The 26,712-nt window shown below is 35.8% G+C and overlaps 1 protein-coding gene across 1 annotated transcript in view; it reads left to right on the top strand.

Annotated features, from left to right (window-relative positions):
• Positions 1–1,125: 1,125 nt before the first annotated feature.
• Positions 1,126–26,712, top strand: part of LOC102538221 (transmembrane protease serine 11G-like) — a 34,440-nt gene continuing 8,853 nt past the window's right edge. Inside the window, exons 1-5 of the mRNA XM_031689744.2 lie at positions 1,126–1,405; positions 19,606–19,727; positions 20,369–20,487; positions 24,015–24,082; positions 24,695–24,855. Coding sequence (XP_031545604.2) covers positions 1,395–1,405; positions 19,606–19,727; positions 20,369–20,487; positions 24,015–24,082; positions 24,695–24,855 — 481 coding nt within the window. The 5' untranslated portion in view covers positions 1,126–1,394. The remainder of the gene's footprint in view (positions 1,406–19,605; positions 19,728–20,368; positions 20,488–24,014; positions 24,083–24,694; positions 24,856–26,712) is intronic.

Below are 26,712 nucleotides of genomic sequence, written 5' to 3'. Positions count from 1 at the left end.
GTGAATCAGCGCCAGTCCTCCTTTGCGCCTCCCTCCCTGTGGGACCAGTTTCGCACTGTTTTGCCTTTTCATCTTTCTTTTTTTCCTTTCTCCTACCAGATTTTTGGCATCTTTGTCTTCTGAAGAGGACAATGCTCTGTCAGAGTTCCGCAGGTGCTCTGGTTGGCTGGGTGGGTCCGTGGATGTGGGTCTTGGTGTACCTGTGGGAAAGGCTGAGCTACGAGCGTCCTACTACTCCACCATCTTGGCCCCGTCTCCCCATGCTCATTTACTAATTGTAATTATATGTTTCTGTTTTGCCAAAAACTTCTTTTCAAAAGAAAAGAGAAACTGAAATATGAATTTAAATGTTGATTGTCAAGTTGACTAAAGGAAAGATTCACCACATATTGAATGTCAAAGTGTTTGCAGAGGTGCTGATAAGTGCATTCATTCAAAGATATCAGTTTCTGGCCTCAAATCTTTCACTATCTAACAGGAGAAACATTTTGAAATTAAGCAAAACTAAAACTAAACGCCTGCTTGAAGGGAAAGCATGGGTCGAGGATTGTTCGGTTGGTAGGGGAATTAAAAGATAACATCCAGGAGGAGTTATCTTAGAATGTAGGCTTTCAGAGTCTATGGACCCTGTGTAGTCACATCCTAACTAAATGACTTGAACCTTACAGTGAGGTGGATTTTGAATTGAGAACTGCACTACAAAGAAAGGAAACAATATTTTAGGCATGCGGGCAAAGACACAATGAGGAGAAAAGGATCTGATCAACAGAAAAGGAAACTCAAAGACGCTGCTGTAGCTACAAAGGAAAGCGCATGGAGAGTCAGGGAAGCCCTTGCAAAAGGCAATGGCACAAATATGTTTTCATTTTCCCACGTTAAAGCTGGATTCCCCTTTAAGCAGACACAAATGAATTACTGGGCAGACATAATGAGTACACATACCACTGCAGCAAGAAAAGTGAGTCAAGGAAACCCACTACGGAAATCTCGGATCTTGTTTCACACTTGCCTCTGACAGAAGTAAAGGCAGGGCCTTAAGACCAGACTGTACTGACTCAGAACAGAGTGCCATCTCTTGAAAGACAAACAAAAACTGCTCCAAGTACTCAAGGGTGTTGCTTAGGTTTTGGGCACAATATTATTTCTCCTTTAATTATCCAGAACCAGGAAATTCTTACTTCCTGCAACAAAGATTCTCAAGTGATTCTTTACCTCAAACCATACTGCTGGTTAAAGTTTACCCATCCCAACTTGTTAAACTAGTTTATTTTAAGTCCTTAAGTATTCTCTCTTTATCCAGTTTCCAAGTCTGAAAGAATGCCCAGGATGCTACTCATTTGACGAGAAATCACAAAGCAGCACAGAGGCAGAAGAGTCTGCATTCTCAACGGTGTATGATGTACCAGTAAGTTTATTATTTTTTATATTTAAAAGACTTGTTTCAGTTTTGTGGTTTCCAATTCAGGAAATTATTCTGAATTGTAAATTCAAAAGTTTTTTTCTCTATTGTTGAAGAAAATAACAACAGTAATGTTAATATTCTTATTTCAGGAAACAATGCTAATGATTTTTTATTTAAGATTTGGTAAGTTTAACATGTTGGATTTTAATTGGAAAATTTAATGTGAAAATGACATAATCACAGAGAAAGGAGGAAAACCAGAGAGGCTGAGGTAAAATTGTGTAAATTTGTAGGCGTGGAATGATGGAGAAAGTAAGAAGGTGTTTTCTCACCCTCAACTCAGAGTTTAGAATACATAATGCTGTTTGTGATCTTTCTAAATTATGCATTTGATATACTGAAAATGGAAGAAATACGTAAGTTGTATAGAAAGTACTGTACTTTAATCCCCATTGTGAAACTGATAAATGTAAGTAAAACTTCAAAAAATAAGAATTTTAATGTCCTTTGAGAAATCATTTGCCTTTTAAAATAAAAAAATTAAAGAACAGTATAAGAATAATTTGTACATAAGACTATAAAAAGTGAGAAGGAAATACTTCTAAGATTTCTGTTTTTAATGTATTTGGAAGGAAGTCTCTAGAAAATAAATCTTAAATGTTTTTAGCCCCTACTCCCCTGTCCGATCTATTCTGTATTTTTCTACACCTTGAACATTAATTCTTCATATACAAATATGATGTTAATGAGTGCAAGTTGCTCAAGGTAATAAGGGAATTACAAATGTCTTTTCTAATGACTTTTAATTAGAGTTGCACTCTTTTCTTCACTGGTTATAATATAATATTGTATATAAAACTCAATAAAACACACGTGGATTTCTGGATCACAGTCTCCCCCATTAGTTACAATTCTTTATAATCATTCAAAATGTTCCCCTTGAAGGACTAGCTCAGGGGCAGACCATTTGACTAAAAATGTTCCCCCTTCTCCCTGCTCACCTTAGAGGCACAAATTAAGGTTTAGGTTTCTAAAAAACAAATTAAACAAAAACAACTTTTCACATTTAATTGATATTACTTCTAGAACTAGCACTCATTAGGATATTCTTTTCAAATGGACAATAACAGAAACAAAATGATAATCACTATTACTATTATTTTTATTTCAAAGTATCTCTAATCTGCAGGGTGAAAATTGTGATTCCACACCAATAAAGAGAATTTAGTTAATCTATTTTTTGCTCTTCGGTATCTTTAATAGTCAAGCATTTACTCAAGAATTGCTATGTACCAGTCACCATTTTTGGCATTGGAGGGATAGGGATAAATAAACATACAGTTTTAATTCAGTTTCTTTTAAGGCTTATGTAAATGTCAATTCTGGTTAAATGTTATAGCTGGTTAAACGCAAAATAAATCTACCAGAAAGGTAAGGAGAGAAATGAAAGTGATGTAAAGGGAGAGAGACAGGAAAAATAGACTGAAGTAAAAAGCTGGGAAAGTAAAAGACCTTCATCTGGTCAATAGACTAAGGTTTTCAAAAATTCTCCCTCCAGATCTAAAATCCTTAAAAACTCGATGGTGCCAATCCCTACCCAGATAAATTTTTGCCATATTGCCTTTGGCTTTCTTTGGCTTTGAGGCTCACAGGAATAGTAAGGGATGAGTGTGATGGGTTGAGTGGAAGAGGTATTGTTGAAAAGCTATCTCTACTCTCCATGGATAATCCATGCCCCAGTGTAGTTAAGTCTCAGAGGGTTTTCTCCATTTGGAATATACAAATAACCCTTTATTTATTAGTTTTTGTCACCTGTGAGTATTATGAAGAAAATATATCATACTCTTTGTTGTGCCTGCCAGTACTAATTAGAATGCCTGGCACATATTTTGTTAGTTGAACAGTTTAATTGTTGATCAAATTTATTTGGGACTAATTTCCAACTAACAACTCATCAGCTACTGGTTGTTTGGATTTTCCTCATTAACTTAAAATTCACTTACCTAGATTTCGTACTACCTTTAAAGACTCTTTTTTACACAGAAATATTTTATTTTTCTAGTAAGCCACTCTGTATTTAGATATAGTGATATATAGAGTTGTAAATATATTTATAATACTTAGTACTTTTTTCTTTCTTAAAAGTGAATAACTATGAAACAGATTCCTTGAATTATTGCATTCCTACAATGAGTTTCTAAAAAATTGTACATTTCTCTGCCTCAGAAATATCTCTTCTCTTTTAAAAAATTGAGATATAATTGACATATATCATTATAGTTTCAAATGTACCATATAATGATTTGACATTAGTATATCTTGTGAAATGTTCACCCCAATGTCACATTGACACCTGTTATCATACCTAGTTACAAATTTGTTTCCTTGTGATGGAAATTTTAAGATTTACTCCCTTCATAATTTTCAAATATACAATGCGGTATTATTAACTGAAATCATCATGCTGTACATTACAACCCCATGACTTATTTACTTTATAACTGTAAGTTTGTACCTTTTGACCCCTTCACCCATTTTGCCCATCTCTTACCCCAACCTCTGGTAACCACCAAGAGTCTCTTCTTGTAATAACACCCATTAGTGGATTTTAAGTTATTTCCCACATTAATTGTTTAAATCAAGTTTGGATTTTATAGAAATGGCATAAAAGGACTCTGTCAAGTGAAAGCATGTCACTGTAGAAAACAGTGACTTTAATGACTTTAATTTGGAAAGCAAACCTGTCATTATAATGAGAGGCTTCCCTCAGCTTCTGTAATAGCATCTTAGGCTCTAGGAATTCAGCATTGTGAATGTACTAGTAGGACTGGATGCAAAACAATGAAAAGATAGATGGCCCCCAAACTGAATAAGAGTAATTAATATCTCTGAATAGCATAATTTCAAGTTTATAAATACACTTCAAGCTTTTTCAGAACACATACATACATTAAACATATATACCTAGATGTAAGACATGTATACACGTAGTAAGACTTAAGACACAAACATATCTGTTTTACCTATGATTAAGTAGTTTACAGGAAAATGCCATGATAAATTGTTTTTAATTTAAGTAGCTTCTATTTTTAAAATTTTTCAATCTTGTTAAAATTGATACATTATAAATAACACTGTAATAATGAACATCCTTCTGGATAGTTTTTGCACATATTCAAAATTATTTCCTTAGGATAAATTATCTTCTGCACTTTCACAATTTCTGGAATGTGCTACATCCAAACATTTTTTTCATTGAATAGTGTCTATATCCCTGGAAAATTGAAATATAGTTCTTTCTTCAGAACAGAGAATTTTTTACAGCCTTCTCAAGGGTTTATTATTGAGGATTTACTTTTTGTCCTCCTCACTCCTCGGTGCCACCTCAGATCATTACTCTCCACACCCTTGTGAACTGTCTTGTTATTGGAAGCTCGAACAATGCTGCTCTCCACCCCTTTCCTTCCTCACTACTGTCCTCATGGACCCATGATAATGCCTTCTACTTATTAAAGAAGGACACTCACCTCCCTATCTCATTCTCTTCTCCAAGTCTTACGTTTACCCTAGGTAGCCTCATTTCCCATGTGGTTGACTTCCAACGTTCTCGTCATTTGTTCCCTTAATTGTCTCATCTCTGTAATCTTCTCTTGAAATATTACTCTCATGCCCACACCCTAGACTTTGTCATGACTTGCAGTTACTGTCTCTGAATCATAACTTTGGACAACTATCACTATCCTAACCTTCCTTCTTACAGTCTTAGTTACTTCTAATGCATAATGCATCAGGTTTTTAAATTATTATTCATTGGCTCTTCCAATCTATGAATTCTTCATATACTTCAGCTGTCAACTCCACCAAACATCAAGCACACATGCGCGCACACACACACACACACACACACACACACACACACACACACACACAGAGTCATCTTTCTTCCTCTTGTGATCCTTAGATTCATCATTCCAACAAATTCAATGTCTTAAACTCCATTTAATTCTCTTGTCCCATATTTCTTTTATCATTCATACCTGGATAAATTCTACAGAGTCTGTAACTATCTGAACAATGGCTCATCTCTGCCCAGACAGACCACTGAGGAACACTACAAATGTGCAGGAAGTACCAGTTCTTCTGAGCCCTCAGCTCCACTTCCTATTTCTACTACCTTCTTTTAGTCTATATTCCCGTTTTCCACAATGACTATTTTCAACTTCTCCAGCCTCCTCAAACTTTCAATTCTCATCACCTGTCCTCTCATGTTTCTGCTACTTCAAGGAAATAATGTGGTGATCAGTTAGGTGAGAATTCCTTCAACTTCCTGACAACAAACCAACAAACCTACTTATATCCATTCATACTCTCAAGAGGATGCCTACAGTTTGTTCAAGTTCTCCAATCTATTAGGTTGAACCATATGAAAATGTATATGACCACTTTGTCCTACACAAAGAGTACACAAATATGTGTGAACTTAATAGTTTAGGATTTATGATCCTTCAGATATGCTCTCAACTCACAACTTCAGGAACTCTACTGGCTAGTTTACACCATTGTAAGTATACTCAAAACTTGCCCACTCATAAGGAAAAATGTTCATCAACCCCATACACCTTGACAACTTCTCTCTTTTCCTATCCATAATCTAATTCATAAAAAAAATGTTGATATCCACTGTCTCAGCTTCTCACTTCCAATTATTCTCCAAACCCCTGATGTTTGGTTTATAACTCCACTATTCTGTTCCTTTTCCTGTCATGGTCATTGTGATTCACTATTGCTTAATCTAATGGATATTCTAAGTTTTTAAATCATATTTGATTTCCAAACAGCATTTGACACTGTGGATCAATCTCTCCTTGAATATCTTTTATCCTTTGTTTTCATATCATACTCATTTTCCTCCTTATTTCCTCTGTGGTTTTCAGGCTTTTTCATTTTTTGTCTTTATCTTAAAGGTTAGCCTTCTTTAGGATCATTCTCTGAGTCTTCTACTATTTCAACTAAAAAATATTCTTGAGCATCTACCATATTCCATGTGCTGAAAATACAATGATGAATTTGACAAAGTACTTGGCATTTTAAAGTGGTAAAGTAAAATTGCCATATTGAAAGGAATGCATATTTAATGGAATATTCATGGTAAGTTAACCTACTCCTTTTCATATTTGTAACATGTAACTTCCAATTTGTCATCTGACTTTTATTTATGAAAAGTTGATACATAGAAGATTTGATGCTATTCTTAGCTTGCCTTCCTTTTTAAGCAGTCAAGTTATTTAGTTTTTCCCTTTGTAATTTGTGCCTCTATCTGTCATTTTTAGGAAATGGAGCTGTCATTCATAAATATGATGACAAAGGGTCAAAATAAGCCAGGATCATGAGGAATTAACTTGTCTAATCTCCTATATCCAAGAAGTTTATTAGCAAAGGCAATAAATAACTCAAAACAGTGAAAACTATATACTTCATACAAGTAAGGCAGTTTTTAAAAGGAGAGTTCTCCTCCTCATGTGATGTTTAAATAGGATAAATTTTTTTTAGTTTTTCTGAAGAGTGTTGATAAACTACAATACTTAAGTTTCCCTATAGGAATAAATAATGTACAACGATTATTTTATAGACTTATAAAAGAATATTTTGTAGCCTGAAAGTACTATTGCCTAATGCATCCACAATGAATCTTGTTTCACAAATTGACAACACAGGCTATATTCTTCTTGCCAGTTCATTAGTCATCTAAGGAGAAATGTCTTCCAAATTTCCTAGGTATTGACATATTACTGAGTTAAAATGTAATCTCATTTCTCATGTTTGGTAAATGAACTCGACAGAAAACTTCAAGTTATACTTAGGGATGACAGAGAGTAAATACACAGAAAATTTTTTACGCCAACCAAGTAACAGTAAGATGAGCTCAGTGCTATTTCAACAATAACACAAAAAGGTACTCAAGTACTATTAAAGACAAGACTTGTAACTGAGCAGGTGCTAGAGGCACAAAGGAAACATGATCTCTGGTAAGTGGAAGAAAGAAAACAATAAGTAGTAACAAATAGGATACAATTTAGAATTTAATCAATATTTAGCACAGGTATAATCAATGTACTTCAGCAGCATTATCTAAAAGATCAGTACTCCTATTGCTAGCGATGTATCAGATGACATTAGGTAGGATTTATTTTATGTTAGAGAATATTTTATATTAGAGGTATATTAGGGAAGGTAAGCTACTATATCAAACTCAGTATTTGGTGGGTATCATTGCTTAGGGGTTGGCTATCTTAAAATACGAGTCCATTTTAAAAATTTAAGGAAATCAATTTAGGGGTATTAGAGTTTATGGCAAAAATTGTGATGACTGAAGCTGAAATTTGCAAAAAGAAAACTTCAACAATTCAAAGAAAGAGCAGTTAATTTCAAGCAGGACAGAAAATCAACACTTAAAATAGAGCATTTGGATGAGGTCTCAGAGATAAGTATATTTTTTGTAAGTAGGGAAACAGGTCAGGGCAATTCTAGGCTGGGATTATTAGACTAAGAATGTAGAATGCCTCCTTAGTTAATGTAATAGATGTTTTGTTCTTTTTTGTTTTATTTTTGAGTAGGCTGATAGCCTCAAGAAGAATGCAAAACACAAGCCCCTCTTTTTAAAACAAATGCTTATTTTATCGGTTTATTATAGAGGGTATTTACATGCTTCAGCAGTCATAAAAATGTATCATAAAAAGGCAGGAAAAAATTCTACAAATAATCTGATTTTTAAGTTTCAATGTTGCTGTTGCTATTGTCACTTTTTTTTTTCCTGGAGAAAAGATGTTTACACTGCACTAAAAAAAATTAAGTTTTCCTTTGTTTTTTGGTGGGATTTGCTCTAGTGCCTTTTTTTTTACATTTTTTTATTGAGTAATAGTTATTTTACGTGCTGTGTCAAATTCTAGTGTAGAGCACAATTTTTCAGTCATACATGAACATACATATATTCATTGTTACATTTTTTCCTCCATGAGCTACCACAAGATCTTGTATATTTTTCCCTGTGCTATACAGTATAATCTTGTTTATCTATTCTGTATTTTAAAATCCCAGTCTGTCCCTTCCCACCCTCTGTCCCCTTGGCAACCACAAGTTTGTATTCTATGTCTATGAGTCTGTTTTTGTTTTGTATTTCTGTTTTGCTTTTGTTTTTTTTTTTTAGATTCCTCATATAAGCAATCTCATATAGTATTTTTATTTCTCTTTCTGGCTTACTTCACTTAGAGTGACATTCTCTAGGAACATCCAAGTTGCTGTAAATGGCGTTATGTTGTCAGTTTTTGTGGCTGAATAGTATTCCATCGTATAGATATACCACCTCTTCTTTATGCAGTCGTCTGTTGACGGACATCTAGGCTGCTTCCATGTCTTGGCTATTGTAAATAGTGCTGCTATGAACATTGGGGTGCAGGTGTCATCTTGAAGTAGGGTTCCTTCTGGATATATGCCCAGGAGTGGGATTCCTGGGTCATATGGTAAGTCTATTCCTAGTCTTTTGAGGAATCTCCATACTGTTTTCCACAGTGGCTTTCCTTGCTTCCCTATCCCACTCTTAATGACTTAGATGTCTTCTTTTACAATTTTGTGTTTATTTTATTTGTAAATCATGAGTTATCACTTTTCCAGTTATGAGTTTCTCATTTCTGTAGCATCCTGCTTCTTTTCTATTTAGAGCAGATCTTTCAATATTTCTTTTAGCATGGGTTTAGTGTTGCTAAACTCTTTTAGTTTTTGTTTGTCTGTGAAATTCTTTATCTCTCCTTCTATCCTAAAGGATAGCCTTGCTGGATAAAATACCCTAAGCTGCATCTTTTTTTCATTGAGGACTTTGAATATATCTTGCCACTCCCTTCTGGCCTGTAGTGTTTGTGTAGAGAAATCAGCTGAGAGCCTTATGGGGGTTCCCTTGTAATGCACTCTTTGCTTTTCTCTTGCTGCCTTTAGAATCATTTCTTTATCCTTGACTCTGGCCATCTTGATTATGACATGTCTTGGTGTGGGTCTGTTTGGGTTCTTCCTGTTTGGGACCTTTTGAACTTCCTGTACTTGGATATCTGATTCCTTTAGGTTTGGGAAGTTTTCAGTCATGATTTCTTCAAAAACTTTTTCAATCCCCTTTGATCTTTCTTCCCCTTTTGGAACCCCTACTATACATAGATTGGCATGCTTTATATTATTCCATAAGTCCCTTATATTGTTTATTATTTGTTTATCTTGCAGTTGTTCTGATTGGGTGCCTTCTATTGTCTTGTCTTCAAGGTAACTAATTCGTTCCTCTGCATCATCTAGCCTGCTTTGTACAGCCTTTAGGTCAGCTCTCATCTTCAGCAAATGAGTTTACTAATTCTACTTGGTTCTTCTTTATAGCTTCTATTTCATTTTTGACATATTTTATATCTCTAAACACTATTTCTTTTAGTTCCTTCAGTACTTTGATCACTCCTTTTTGAAATTTTGATCTAGTAGGCCATCAGTGTCTATTTCTGTGATCGTGCTTTCAGGAGCTTTCTCTTGACCTTTTAATTGAGAGTGGTTCCTCTGCTTCTTCATATTGCTCATATCTCTCTGGCACTGTGGCTTAAGGAGTATCAGTTATCTAATTCTCCTGGAGACGGTGTGCTCTTAATGATTTTATTGAGAGGTCTTTGTGTCTTCGCCCTGTTTTGTGAACTCAGCTTGATGTTTCTAGAGGCCCTCTGTTGGTGCCCTCATCTGTGCTGCTCCCAGTGGCTGTCAGCTAGCAGACTGCACCCCATCCTAACACTAGGTCAGGAGTTGAGCTCTTACCCGGTGGGTGGGTGGGTCACTCCCCCTCCTGATGCCACAGTCAGATGCTGTGCTGGGAGGGGGAGGCAGGTGGGCGGATCGCACCCCCTCCCAGCACCGTGGTCAGGTGCTGCATTCCTACCAAGAAGGCATGTAGCCACCTGCCCTCTCCCAGCACTGGTCGCTCCGCTGCCCTGTGCAGCTACCTGCTCCACCTCGGGTCAGCACTCCAAAGGCGGGCTCAGGGAAGACCACGCAACAACCCCGCCCCTGCTCCGTGCCAAATCTCAGCTTCCTGTTTGTCTTGGCAGTGCAAGTTCTCTGAGGTTCCAAGGCAGAAAGATCCTATCTGCCTCAGGCTGTGAACAAGTCTCAGTCCTGCCTAGGTTGCAGAGCCCCCGGGTGCAGATTAAGGTCTCGGCCCCGCCCCAACCCAGGCCCTGCGCATAGGAGGAGATGGCTGCTGTGGCTGCACCCTGCCTCTCTTCTTGCAAGAAGCTCCAGTGATGGCACAGGTCTGAGGAGACAAAGTCTACGGCGCCCCTCCCCCCAGGGCACACCAGCCATGTTGTTTTGCTTTTTTTTGCAACTTATGGGGGACTGAGATTGTTCTGCTCCGTATCCCCTCCCAGCCACAGTGTGCAGCACCCTGCAGTCCCCTGGGGCTGCCTCAGTGTAGCCACCTAAGTCCTCCATCTGGCTCGGGCGGCCTGTCCAGCCCCAACTGCCAGCTTGCGTCTCGGGCTGGGTGTCGTGTGGACCCTTTGTACCTGTTTAACTCAGTTCTGTCGGTCAAGGGGTGCTCAGGGCAGATCTGAATCTCAGAGGCTCCCTCTCTGTCCCGCTGGCCTCTCACTGTAAGAGGGGAGACCCAGCAAATGAGCACAAGTCCTCCTTTATCGCTCCCTCCCCATGGGACTGGTCCCACACTGTTTTGCTTTTTCTTCTTTTTTCCTTTTCTCCTACCAGATTTTTGCCGTCTTTGTCTTTCAAAAGGGCAATGTCTGTCAGAGTTCTGCAGGTGCTCTGGTTGGCTGAGTAGGTCTGTAAATGTGAGTTTTGGTGTATTTGTGGGAGAGGGTGAGCTACGAGCATCCTTATACTCCACTATCTTGCTTCTCCTCTGCTACTGTCATTTGTAGTAATTACTACAATTAAATATTGTTTTGGCAATAACTACCTGAATTTATCAATTCTTTCAAGTTTATACAAGTGAAATCTTCTGTTATTCTTGCAATTCAAGCTAAAATACCAACTCTCCGGTAAAATGTCCATGTCTTCTCTGGAAATTCTCTCTTTTATTAAAAACTAGTAAGTTAAAATTCAGATTACTGAAATGCTTGCAATACAAGATAAAGTTTAGAGCACATATCATGGGGGAAAAAAACTGCGTTTGGGGCCAAGTCTGATAACAGTAACAATGAGTGAGCGCTTGCTATCTCTTTTACTCTTAGAATATCTCTGTAGGGATCATCTGTATTTTACAGATTAATAAACTCAGCCTCTAATAGATGAGGTGCAAAGTCATTTGCCTGAAAACAACCAGGCCCTTTCCACTATACATGCCACCTCTCTTCAGACTGCTGCGACCAAAGCAACCTCTTAAAGAAAAAAGTAACGTGAGACAAATACTCATATTTTCTGTTGAAGACTATGTGAGATAAACAGGATTGCTAGAAGTAGTAAAATATCATGTAAATGCATAAAATATTATATAACTTTGTCTTCAAATATCTTTTTAAGAGCCTGACCCATAATAGTGCACAATGCATGCATTAAGATGCAATCCAATAACAGGTAACTTATCAGCTTCTTTCTTGCCCATGAGATAACAGTAACCTAGAGAAAACTTTATTATTCTATGATAGATCACATAAAAAACAGATTATACAGGTGAGTGGGATATTGAGAAAACCATCTGGGAAATTAAGAGAAAGTGGGAAACTCTTCTCTTAATTATCTAGGTAATTGTCTTAATTCTTGATTTCCTTTTCTCAGAGTGATTCTGCAAATTGTAGGAGGATATGCCTAGAACCCCATCTTTTTGCTCTATATCCTATACTCCCTTCACTTAAATTTTATTGTCTCTACAGAAAACACAACAATGCAGTTCAATGAACTAACCAGAATTTATTGCCCACTTTGGGCCAAACACTGTGTCAAACATTCCTGTTGTTACAGGAAGAAAGGCAGAGAAGACAGGCATAGAATTGACATAGAAAAGGCACAACTGGGATGGGAGATGGGTTAGTGGGAGCTTATGGATGCTCTCTTCTGATTATTTCTGTTTTCTCAGTGAAATGAGACGAAGGCCATCAGCTGAGGGTGAGGATGAAGGAAGAGTTATTGGAGATTTGAGAAGAGAAAGTATGAAACAACTGTTTCTCACACTAGAAGAAAGAGAGAGTAACTAAATTAGTATGATCGCCAGGAAGCACTGAGGGAAAACTCGATGTTAGTGATCCTGTGTTTAAAATGAGACTCATAAGCATAAGTTGAGCATTTTTTCCCAGCCACATTTATGCAAATGCAAAGTAGACAGAAAGTTGTATTTAACCAGGGTTGGAATTTTGCTACATGATTATGACAAAGTAAGAGAGGATTGCAGGACTGAGGGTGTACACCAGGGAATGAGTCCAATGAGGGACCATAGGATTTATGGTACGTAAGAGGGCAATGAGAACACGAGGGTGTTGGGAGACAGTGAAAAGATAGTAGGCTCAGTCAGTTTTAAGTCCCAGTGGGACTGAAGTCAGGGTACTAAGACAGTGAGCTCGAAGGACAAGTGGTGGAAGTTGAAGAGTTAGATGACTAAAATTTAGATTATGGAGAAATTGAAGCTCTTGGTAATGGCAAGATACAGAGCCTGAGTATAAGAGTGGGCAGCTGAGGCAGAAAGAAGGACAAGGCCATTGGCACAAATAGCCAGAACAGAAAATAGAACGTGAACAATACAACAAAATAGACAGCAACAAAGCTGTATAGGAGACTTCAAGAGAGTTGCTAACTGGGGTGGGATTGTGAAAGGAATTAACCTTTAAAGGAAGGAAAAGGCATTAGAGCAGAGCACTGAAAGGTTTCCAGAAATGGAAATTCTAGCTGCTGGGGAATAGGAGGTTAAAAATACAGAGGAAGAGAGGACATTTTAGGCAGAGGAGATGTTGTGAGCAAAACAGGGGTGGGTGGACATAAGGAACAGAATAGCACATGTGAAGGGAAGAGAACTCAAAGGTTAGACACAGCAAATGGAGGACTTTTCTTTTAAAATGTAAATTAAAATAGATAAACAACAAAGACCTACTTTCAATTTTCTGTAGTTAGCTGTAATGGAAAAGAATCTGAAAAATATATATGTGTGTATGTATATTTTTAAGTGAATTGCTTTGCTATACACTTGAAACTAACACTGTTAATCAACTGCACTTCAAAAAAATAAGAATATAAAAAAATGTAAGTTATATCACATCCTTTCCACATTTAAAATTGTCCAGTGGGTTCGTATAGCCCTTAGAATTGTAACACCTTGCCACGGTCTTCAGGACCCCATGATTTGGTCCTTGCTTGTCTCTGGCTAAATTTTCTCTACTTTTCCCTGGACCTGCTGTGATCCAACACACTGGCTTCGTTTGTTTCATGAACTCAGCAAATTCACTCCTGTTCCAGCTCTAGGAATTTGGTGACACCTGGTTGCTCTTTCCCCAATTCTTCTGGAAGATGTTTCCTCACTATTGACCTCTCAGCTCAAATGGCATCTCTCAGGGGACAACTCCTTGTTACCCAATTAAGCAATCTCTTCCCCCGGCCTCCAGTCATACTCTGTTCATTAATGTGTTTTACTTTCATGAGTTGAAACTTATTCTTCAGCTTGTTTATTTTCATTTCCCTTCCACTAGTCTGTGAGCTCCATGAAAGCAGGAAACTTGTCTGTCTTGTTCACCATGGTTTTTCCAACAGAATCAGTTTTTAGCATATAATAGGATCTCTATAAATATTTCTTGAATGAACAAGTGAATGAATACCAATCTAAAGTGTTTACAGTCTATGTAATGATAAATATCTGAAAGTTTTTGCACATTATCAGAACTGTATATTTAGAAGATAAATTCTGGCTGCAACATTGTAGAATATGTTTGAAGGGAAGTTATCATAGGAGATAAAGAGATCTATTAATGGCTACTATGACTGTCCAGATGAGATACATTGAATGCTTGAGGTAGAATGGTATTAGGGAAATGCAAAGAAGGGACAAACAGGAGAGACAATTCTAAGGTAGACTGATTGGGTGAAGGAGCTATGGAGAAGGAGACACTCATGATTTCAAGGTTCAGAGAGTGGGTAATCTAAAAAAATCTGAATAATCTTATTAATACATATATTCGTTTTTTTTTTTTAAGTAGAAGGAGGTAACAGGAGAGGGGAATAAGAAATAAATGACTAAACTGGAAAGAAAGTGATAGAATAAGACGGGGCAGAGGAAACAAGTAGAAGGAAGAAAAGAGACAAAATCCACTATGGGACAGCAAAGAAAAGATCACTGAAGATGTGGAAAATTATATTTATTTGTACTATAACTTTTTTTGATTTGTAGATAATACATTAGCTTGTGTTTTAATGTTCAAAGAAGCCCTGCCTTCCTGTGGAACTCAAAATCTGTTGTTAAATAGCAGTGGGAAGAGACATGATTATAGATCAATGATGCTTAAATGAGAACACTAGCAAGAAGGAAAATATACTAACAAAACTGAAATAGTATTAGCCAAAGTGGGTGGAAAGTACTGCTCTGGTCAGTTATTTTCGACAGCCCAGGTCAATGGTATATGCATTCTTCTGGATCCTCATCAGGTATTAATTACCTCAGTACTCTAAAATTCCGTTCAAGGAACAACTTTCCACAGAATTTCACCATGTAAATTTGCATTAATGAGCAGAGCTCTGAAGAGTAGCACTCTTTGACCTTGTTTATTCCCTTCTGAACTACTACCAACTAAAACAAGTTATTTTAATTATATTCTAATTATGACATCCATCAACTTTTCATTTATGAAACATGTCATTCTTATTTGCCTAATGTGGGGTTATGGAAACAAGACACACAGCTTGTCAGAACACGAAACATAAAAAGGAAGCACAGATCTTCATTTAATCTTTTGCACAACTTTTAATATTTCTACCTACATCACAGATTTAATGAAAGTCTCATCGAATTTGGTGGTACAATTAAAAAATGATCATCATCATCATTGCTAAGCCACTGTTATTATTATGAATAATGACATTACCATTTCCTAGTATGTGCATATCAACTTTCTTCCCACGTTGTGCTGTCTTCTTTAAGCAAAGAATTAAAATCCCCAGCTAGATGATTCACCCATCTTGTCTTGACTTAAATTTTCCCATACCCATTATTTTTGTCCAGTAATTCTTTCCCCATGGATGCTCTAAAATGTGCTCACCACATAATGTCTACTTCTGAATCCTGTGATTACTCTTGAAGGTTCTGGTGTCCTCCCTTTCTCCAACCGTGGAAATTTTTTTTTTCAATCTGCTGGAACTCTCCATGGGGATAAGCAGGGCTTTGCTAGGCTCCCAAGCTTCTTCCCTATCTCTGTGTAGTTCGTGCCAGTGTTGCCACTCAGATTCTCAGGTCGTGGACACCAGTTGTCACCTCTTTCTTTCATGTGCAGTATGTCCACCATCTAGCACACACTTTCCACCAGCTCACTCCATCTATGTACAAACTCCTTGCTATTCTTTATCAGCTGTTTTTGATAATATAAATAGTAAAATAACAAAAATTCCTAAGTCCTCACCATGTTTTATTTACTGTTCTAAGTGTCCTTCCATGTTACTCATTTAATCTTTTCAACAAATTCCACAAGGTTGGTATTGTCACCCCCATTTTACCAACAAGGAAGCTGAGGCACAAAGAAGTTGAATGATTGCCCAAAGTCCTGCAGTGGGGAGTTGGGATAAGAACTCAGTTGGGCTGGCTGCAGAACCCACACTCTTAACCACCATGCTGAGCAACTTCTTTTGGAGACCATGAGCCCTTCAAATCATATGGCTATTGCTGTGGCAGAAAGAAATTACCTTATTCCTCATCTTTGAATCATCGAGTGACAACACTTTAATTAAATAAAGCATTTAGAAAAAACTCCAGGAAAAATAAAAGATGTTAGGGGAAAGAACTTGAAGATGTACCTTGGTCAAATATTGTAACATTGAAAGAAAATGGCTGACATTGAAAAGAGCAGAAAGAGTTCTTTCCAGTCTGCTGCGCTTTGGTTCAGTAATCCCCTAAGAGAGAGTCTGGATCATGAGCCACTTGGAATTTAAAAGAAAGTAGGGGAGGGATTAAAAGGATGACATTTTTCAAAAACACTGACTCTTTGTGAATGGTTTTCCTGACTGACCTGTTGAATAGGTAGTTTTTGTTGCTGCTCTTCTTTGCTTTGGCATGAACATTTCAAAGGTAAGGTCACTTATATTTTTCTTTTATTTGAAAGCCATAGGCTTCTCTAAGGCTGGATATTCCTATCCTACAGTGAACCTGCTTATATTCATCTTGTTGGGTTAGTTTGACCAAAATTAAATTCTCTCAATCAGAAGGATTAGGGGGAGGGAGAATCCAGGAAGGAAAGAGGGAAGAATTGTCCTTTAGAGATTTTTAAGTACAAAATTTATAATTATATTTTGATTCCATAAAAATGCTTTATCTTATTTCTCCTCCTGCTGTTTTTGAAGCAATTCATCTCTAGCAAAACTCTCTGCTAAAAACAGCCTTTGTGTTGCAAATACTTTAGGGTTGCCTACCACCTTATACCACATTACTCTAATTAATAGACAAATATTTACCAAGGACATATGAGGTATAAACTCTACCAGTATGGAACAATCATTGAAATTAGTCATTGAAATTAATCACTGGTTAACTTAAACTTAAGTGAGCACTAAAATAAATCAGGGAGCAAAAGTTATTTTCATTTTTTAAAAAACATCTAGGAATAAATATTTTAGGGCATGTCTGCAGGGTTAAGGAAATGAACTCCAACAATTTTTCTTTTATGGTCCATCCATAAAATGGTAATTTAGTCACAGTGATGTTTCTGGAGTTAGAAGTGGAATAGCTGAACAGAAAACCACATTCTTTTGATGAGAATTTTGTTGCAAAACAAGCTCCCTCTTTAAGAATGCTCTTCTGTACCTGATACAGAGTGGAGGACAGTGAGACGATGGGTCCAGCATTTTCAAGCTTTAAAGAAGTATCATTATTTTTCAGCCATTATTTCCTCCAAAAAGAAATCATTAATCCTCTGAAATTCTCTTAGAAATTTTCTTCAAATCTGGCGGCAATTTTTGTACACTGTGCTCCTCCTTTAAAAGACTCTAAGTTCCTTGAAAGGAAGGCTTATTGAAGACCCTCCTCTATGTTCCTCTGTGTTTCGTACATAGTAACGATCAATAAATATCTACCGAGTTAACTATTACTCTGCATTAAATTCACCTCTATTCTCATTCATAAACTCTACTTCCTCAAATATGTCCTTGAGAAATTCTTGTCCTTGTCCTTGTCCTTGTATATGCTGTTCCCACTGCCTGACAATTCCTCCTCTTCAGCCTTCAAGGCCCAGTTCGAAGGACAGCTTCTCTAAGGCAAAACCATTTGTGCCTACTCATCCCCCCATAGCATACTGGGTATAATTCCATTATGACATCTATCATTTGTATTACAGTAGTTACTTAATATGTCTCTAGATTGTACACCTTGAAGGTGGGAGACTACATCTTATTCATCTTTCAATCTTGAGCAGAAAATGTTTGGCACACAGAAGAAACTTATAAATTTCAACTGAATGAGTTCATGACTGCCCATGATCTTCTGTTAATACAGGTGATAAATATGTTCACCAGCTCTTGTCTATGCCCCAGCAGGATCTCAGCTCTTCTAATGAAACTTCAGATGTTTGCTGATTGTGATACTCTTGTCATGTCACCAACCAAAGAGTAGCAAGCCAGAGTAACTTTAGATCCTTCCAGAAACACAGCAGAACTCAGAATTGGTGCTACCTGAGATACTTATCAGAGCTAAGGTTGATAGTTCTGGACTGGGGAAACTACCTTTAGCTTCTTTTGTCAGACAGAAGCATCCCTACTCCTTTAAGATCATTGATACCCAAAGGCACACCTCAGTTAATATCTTTACTTTTTTAAGAAGGATCTATTTTCCACTTTGGCAGTACTAGATACCAATCCCAGAAAAGGCAATTCCTTCTTCTTCTCTTCTATGTCTAATTTTTAACTGAACAAGAGCCAGTACCTTTAACTTTCAGAAGCATAATCCCATTCAGCTCTCCCGTGGATCAGATCCTCCTAGACAATCCATGTCAGTCTCAACTCTGTCATTGTTTAGACTTGGTCTCTAGACTGTGGGCCCTGACATGAGGATGGAGACAGAGCTTTGCCACATCTCCTTGCTTTCAAAAAGCCTTCCTAAATACCAGTCATTTACAATATCACTTTCATTTTTTTTTGCTATGTTTGCATACTACTGATACTACTAGTCTTAATATTTTTCTTTAAGTTGATTCATTATTTACTCAAATAAACATGGCTTTGCCCTGTGCAATATTACCTATAAAAGTCACAGGTTTAAAATCTTACAACTTTATGAAACGATACTCGTTATATCGCATCAGTGGGTCTCATGTCACAGAGTTCCTTAGTCCAGAGTTCTGAGCTATCACTACTTATTTGTTCACTATATGAATGAGCTCTTCTTGGTTTGTGTATTATTTCTTCCTTATAGTTCTCTATTTCCTATTCTTCAACCTGCTGTATTTTAGATGTTCTTCATACGCCTTACAGACTACATGTCCTATAAATCGGGATGATGGATATAAGAAGTATGAAAAGAGCCCCAAAGCCCAAGTCCTAGTTCCAGCTCCTCCACTATTCAACTCTGAGGTTTTAGTAATCACTCTGAGCCACTGCCTGTTCATGCTAGAATGAGGAGTGTCCCAGATGCCCTCACTCTTTGAGGCTCACTATGATCTGAAGCACATGAACCAAATATATAGCATTAGTTCATTTACAAAGACAAAAATATTTCAGAAAATATTTCACAAAAATATATCTAGTATAATGGACCAGGAAACATAGGAAATAGTACCCAACTGTAGTGTAATTCTGACTTTTAAAATCAAAATATAAAGTAAAATGTTAATGAGATTTTTGACAGTATTTTGTTCTAATTTTTATAGAAAAATATACTTAAACGTCACTAAATGCAATAAGGGCTAACTATAAATTTTGGGGAAAAAAACTTATACCAAAACCATGTGAAACCAATTCTAGTGTTTAAGTTTTGCTTTTAATACACAACTCTTTCTCAAAAGGCCATCAATACAGGACAGAAGAAGTTGTTCATTGAAACCATGGACGATTGCCCTTATTATCACAGTTGTTGTGCTGGTTCTAGCAATAATCATCGGGCTGCTTGTTTATTATTTGGCATTTGGTAAGACTCTATCTCACTGTATTATTTTGAAAATTTGAAGATCTAGTCAATTTATTTCAAAACCTTAATATGACAGAAAACCTTTATAATATTTTTAAATGCAATTTTCATTGTAATAATAATTTGCGTATGTATACATACTTTGTATAATTCAATTTTCACATAAATTTGTCTACATTTGGGAAATGATAATTCTTTATGCATAAAAATTACTTCTAGCATTTTAAAATTTGACTTGGCTCCCATAATATTATCTCTTGAACAATGCAATAGATTCACATCATATGTTATTATATGGTTTAATACTGAATGTACCAAGAGTAAAAATACTACTTTAGTAGCAATTCTAACTTTGAGGTCAACTTGTGGGAATATAATACATTCTATTATTACTTAATTAACAACTTAAATTTATGAATTATCACTAACAGGTGATAATTGTGTCAGGCCGTAACTGACAACCATGTGACTATGAGAATGTGTGATCTTCACAAAGAATTCGAAGGAGGTGTTGGCCACAGCTGTTAAGTATTTAATTCCCAGTAGTTTAGCAATTATAGGAGTTTTTTGTATGTCATCCCTTCTGATATTTATACAACTCATACTAAAGAGAAACCATCCACTTTTGTTCTCCCTTCCAGATCAGAAGTTTCACTATTACCAAGCCTCCTTTCAGATTCCCAGTATTGAATATAATCCTGATATTTCAGTAGAACACTCAAAAATTAGGACAGACCTGAAACAAAAAATCAATAATGAGGTAAGCCTGAGCTTTGCTGGCATCATTCCTACACTGACAATACTATTGTGAAAAAGGAGTTTAAAATAAAATAAGAGGCAATGTGAGAACCCATCAAACTGCACCTATGTTAGGGTTGCCAGACAAATATAAATGCCTAGTTAAATTTTAATTTCCTGAAAATATTCTTCATGCAATACTTTAAACATGCTTATACTAAAAAATCATTCTTTTTTATCTGAAATTAAAACTTAACTATTTTTATTTGCTAATACTGGCAATTCTAGTCAACATTTTCTCAGGAAAATTGGAGAAATACATTAAACAAAGGATAACTGCACCATAGACTGAACAAGGCCAACAGAAAAATAAATAGCTCAAATACCAAAAAAAAAAGTTATTAGAGTTATCTAGAAACATAACAATCATTCAGGCACAAACAACATTACCACATATCATATATTAAGCACCTACTGTGTGTATGACCTAATGTGTGTATGACCTGATACATTTCCTATTAGGCAACTTACACTGAAATTCATTCCTGAAAATATCCCACCAAAACACACAGACGAGCTCTTTAGTTGTATACACAGCTTCTACTGAGGCTAGCATGGACCAAGGATGAAGGATCATTCTTATCAGGTTCAGAAATATTTCTTTAGCCATTTTCCAACCCAATAGCAGAAGCGGATGAAATGAGTTGAAGGATGCAACTGAGAGGGACTGGCATGACTTTTCAAAAATACATCTTCAGGAAATTTTGATTAGGGGGGAAATCAGAGAAGGATAAAAAATATTTTGTTTCAGGAAGCAATACACTGAATTAGAGACAGTCAAAGCTTTGAAGTCAGAACATCTAGGGTCATATCCCAATTTTACCCTTTGTCAGCTTACCAACTTTGGGAAAGCTATTTAATCCCTCAAAATTTTTACTACAAAATAGGGATAATTTCATCCACTTTCCTGAGTTATTCTGAAGATTAGTTAATATTGTGAATAAAAAGCATTAGGGGGGAGGGTATAGTTCAGTGGTAGAGTGCCTGCTTATCATGAACAAGGCCCTGGGTTCAGTCCCCAATACCTCCATTAAAAACAAACAAACAAACAAACAAACCTAATTACCCCCCCCCAAATAAAGTTAAACTAATACAAAGTATGAAAAATAATGTCTAAATAAACGTTAGCATCTGTTTCCTTTTCTTTCTGAGAACTTTTCATACATCTCTCCTGGAGCACTTAACACTTTGTTACATCATTTTATTTTCTATGTCTATGTCCATCTGGATTTGTGAAGGGATAAGTCTTCTTATTCTTGTGCCTGTCACAGTGTGTGCCACATGGTGGGACCATAAAATACTTACAAGGAGATGACTAGCAAATGAATGGCCACTTCATTAGTATTGGCCCTGTCCTCTAGAGTATAAGTGGAAACAGCATAAAGAAGGGAAGCAGATTAATTTGAATCAGGATTTGGCCAGTTGTTTCTTTAACACCAAATAGTAAACAGTTTCAGCTTTGCAGGCCAACTGGTCTCTCTGCAACTACTGAAATCTGTCAGTGTCATGCAACAGCAGCCACAGACAACACGGCAACAATCTCTGTGGTCTAATAAAACTTTATTATGGACACAGAGTTGAATTTTGTAAAATTTTTAGTGTCACAAAATATCATTCTTCTCTGGATTTTTTTCAACTATTAAAAATTGTGAGATGATGAGCCATACAAATACAAGTGGCTGCCTGGATCTGCCCTACCGGCTATAATTTGCTGACCCCTGATTTACACTGTAAGTTATAGTTTTAGCAAGCATTTTCCCAGAAGAAGCAATTAAAGCCAATATCTAAAATGAATTTTAGAGACTTCTTACAGAGTTCAATAATCTAGACTTTATATGCTCACTTGCCATGGATAATGCATAGTTCAAAAAGCTGTTTTAAGGGGAAACAACAAAAAAATCTTAAAATTGGAAAGAGAATGGAAGGCAAGCAGAAAACATAATAATACATGTAGAATATGAAATATAAATATTATATAAAAGTATATATAAATGTATGTAGGAAATCTGGAAGTACATATGCCAAAAGTGTAAATAGAAGATTCCCTATACTGTGATTTCAAAATGATTTTAAGGCTTTTCATCACATTTTGTTGTGTTGCTTGCCTTTTTTTTAAATTGAAGTATAGTCAGTTATAATGTGTCAATTTCTGGGGTACAGCATAATGTCCCAGTCATACATATATATACATATATTCATTTTCATATTCTTTTTCAGTGAAGGTTATTACACAATATTGAATATAGTTCCCTGTGCTATACAGAAGAAACTTGTTTTTTACCTATTTTTATATATAGTGGCTAGCATTTGCAAATCTTGAACTCCCAAATTTATCCCTTCCCACTCCTTTTCCCCCGGTAACCATAAGATTGTTTACTGTTTCTGTGAGTCTGTTTCTGTTTTGTAGATGAGTTCTTTAGTGTTCTTGTTTGCTTTATATAACTTTTTTACAATGAATATGTATGTTTTTTCACATAAATGTGCATATATGTATATAAAACTATTGCCTTAAAAAGCAAATGTCCCTTCATAGTCAGAAGAAAAACACGTGACCATTCCTTTTTTTAGTAAGTATTGATTTCTCATTCCTTTTTTTAATAAGTATTGATTTCTCAGTAAGTTTATGCTCATCAGCCTATCCAATATGATGTGACACTTCACCAGAGAAAATTTCACCCATCAAATCAGAGGAGTCAAAAACACCTGTTCAACATTCACTCACTTTCACAGTTTGGCAGCTCTTCTCTGCTGATTTGTGGAATTAATTATTGAGACTCAGGTTCACATAACGTTTGGCATACGATCAGTCATTTTTCTAAGAAGCCAGCTCAATGAGTCAATGGTAGTAAATAGGTCTGTAAAACCACAGACTCTGTAATAAGCTGCGGTTTTAATAAGAAATAATTTCTTCTAGGAATTCATACTACAGAGAAACTGTCCCATGTAGGAATTCTAAAATGGTATACAAATGGCATATATTGTCTTATCTTATTTATAAGTAACGATTTAATGCATTTTTCTTGATGACTATATTTATAATAAATATTCATTCATCTTTTCCCCATTTACCACAGGATCCAAACATGGCCTAAAAACTTTTACTAAAGCCTAAAAAACTGATCTTTCAATCATATCCATGAGGTTGATAACTAAGCTTGAATGACAGTGGGTGCTAAGTCCATTCATAGCAAGTTTTCAAAGAAACTCAGTCTCTGCACTGGCTTTTGAAATACGCAGCTTAATTCAACTCTTTACATCAACCATCTCTGACCATGTGACAAGCTATTCAACATTCAATTACAGGGATGGCCTTTATGACAACAGGACTATGTCTCAGTGAGCTTTTTGGGGATAGTTATAAACAAACTTAGAAGTAAATGCTGTTTGAATCACTGCAAGTTTTATACAAGCATTTTTATGATATATTGAAATGTGTGACATTCATATTTAACAGAGTCCTTTACTGTTGTTTTATTTTCCTTTTCTCAGATAGATAAAATATTTCAAAGATCCAGTTTAAATCATCATTACATCAAGTCTCATGCTGTCAACTTTAGGTAATCACAACTAATTCCATTATATGATGAAAAGGCAACTTTGTATTATTTAGTTATTCTTCAATTATTTGCTTTGTGAATACCAAGGGCAAAAATAATTTAATACTATCACATTTAATTGTTATTCCTCCTGAATGGAATACCTATAGGGAGAGAGTTTCTTAACTTACATAGAGATGAAATATATTCTACTGGTTGTCTCTTTAAAGACTTTTGCATTTCAGTTAAAAATTCTTACAATCACTAAAAATTCCTCTCAGTTTTACTTACATTTTTAACAATAAACAGATGTATGTATTTTTTAATCAAGAAAAACATATATACAAAATTCATGAATTTAACAATTGGTCTTGATTTATTCATCCAGAAAAAAATTCTAGAATTCTCAGATATTCTCCCCTCCCTAAATATGATCAAGTTTTATAGGCAGGAAATAATTCAGGTATTAACACCTACATGATGCAGAAAGGGGAAAATCCATGACAATAAAATGTATAAAATATTTATGTTGCATTTTCTTGAAGATATAACTAATATTTAAATGAAAAGGTATAAAATAATAATTACTATGGCTATCCCCTCATTCATTTATTCTGGAATTCTTTTTTTCAGGTCAAGTAATGAAGGTTTGAAAACAGATGTATTGCTTAAATTTCAGTTTGTTTCTAATGATGCAGACACAATAAAAAGGCAAGCTGATGACATTTTGCTACAGAAGTTGAGATTAAATGAAAGCTTCTTGAAGACAGATACTTCATTACCTTATCTTAGAGGCAAGAAATACCATTTTTCTTCCCTTGATACAGTTTATCATTTTAACAATCTTCTTATCTACAGAGAAATCTTCTTTATTTCACCATAAAATGAAACCACTTTTCATTTTTGTCTCTTACTTGATAATAAATAAATCCCCACAGAACCAACACCAAAGATTATCTTTCTTTGGTTAATACGGAAACAATCATAAAATAAGAATTATATGATAACTCAAACATAGTAGTATTTCTTACTTTTTTAAAGAAGAAGTCTTGGTCAAATTGTTTGAATTAATTAAGTATTCATGTGATAAAAACCTACATTTTGCCACTCATATAGTAACCCATAGTAACCCATATATAGTAACCCATATTTCTGTTGCAATACTCTCTCCAATCTGAATTCAGAGTGTAAGAGTGGCGTGGACACAGAAATCACAATATGTGAGGCACGAACATGATTTGGCTCCAGTGAAAGGAAGTATTTTTTCTTAACACTCCCACAACCCTTCCTAAGCACAAAGGATAGGATTGCCGAAGGGCGTGGAGGGGATAAGGAAGACAAAGATGCCAGACTCTGAAAGTACCTGTTTTAAACATAAAAACACCATCTCAGTTGTAACACAGACACTTACCTGGGTGATAGATGTCTGGGGTCTAAGATTAAACAAATCTAATTATAATTCTTAGACTACTATTAGCCTTCTAAATTAACTTTGAAATTGTCATATTTTACCAGAACAGTGTAAGTTGTGAAATGAGATTTAAAAGCTGACAGATAATTACAAGTTATAAGTCTTCCCTAGGTACTTTTTCTCCCAAATTGTTCCAGAAGGCTAGAGTAGTTATATTATGTTTAAAGATGAGAAAACTGTATCATGGTTTTGGGCAAAGTCAGAAAGAAGAAGAAATAGCCTGAAGATAAGAAGTCTCTGTAAGTAATGTTCAACATTCAGTTTTGCTAGTCATGCAGATAGAACAGAGTAGACTCTGAATCCAACACACCGGGCTTTAGATACTAAAGACAAGAATTCCTGAAGGAAACATTTTGCTGAAGAGATGTAAGTATGTATGAAATTTTTGTTTTTAAAAAATTTAATTTTGACTTTCAGCTCCCATTAAGCCAAAGATTAGAAACTTAGACTCCATCATTTTTGGACCTATGCCTCACCCCCTCATCCCCACTCTGTGATGTTAGGGGACTTAGGTCGTTCATTGTTACTGGATCAGGTTGGTCCATGAAGGCACCTGCTGGTGATCCATCCATCACTGGGTCTTCACTTGCCTGTCTAAGTAAGTTACTATTAAGACATTCCTTATCCCCAGGGAATGGTCTCCTCAGATTCATAATTTATCCTGAGACTTCTGTGCTTCACAAGGGTACTTGGAAATTAATTTGTGTATTTTTAAAATTTTACTTCTCTCTGCAAAAAAATTATAATTCCTTAAAAATAGGAAATGTATCTCTGTAATTACAATCATATTCCCAAGATTAGCAAAGAACTTAGCATGAAGCAGGAACTTGGTATTTATAAAGTGTAGTATTTTTAACTCTAAATGAACTCAGTCTCTTGAAAGTGGGCATGAAACAAAAGCAGTCTTCTAAAATTAATAAATAACACAGAACACTGAGGAATCCAGAACATTCCTTTTTTTTTTTTTTTTTACATAGGGTTTTAAAACTACGCTTAAAAAAAAAAAAGGAGGGGGAGAGGTTATTACATATAAAATTTAAAAACCAAAAGTTGCGTTTCATAGGGTAAGAGAAATCATTAAAATACACATAGTATAAAGAAAAAATGCACAGAATGCACTTCAGGAGAGACTGCAGAAACCAAGACTTAGAACACAGAAGACCTGTGACTCAGCAGTAAA

The sequence above is a fragment of the Vicugna pacos genome, chromosome 2 (genome assembly GCF_048564905.1).
Source record: "Vicugna pacos chromosome 2, VicPac4, whole genome shotgun sequence".
In the NCBI taxonomy this organism is placed as follows: domain Eukaryota; kingdom Metazoa; phylum Chordata; class Mammalia; order Artiodactyla; family Camelidae; genus Vicugna; species Vicugna pacos.
The sequence above is the reverse complement of the archived record's forward strand: the minus strand, read 5'-3'. Positions and strand labels throughout refer to the sequence as shown.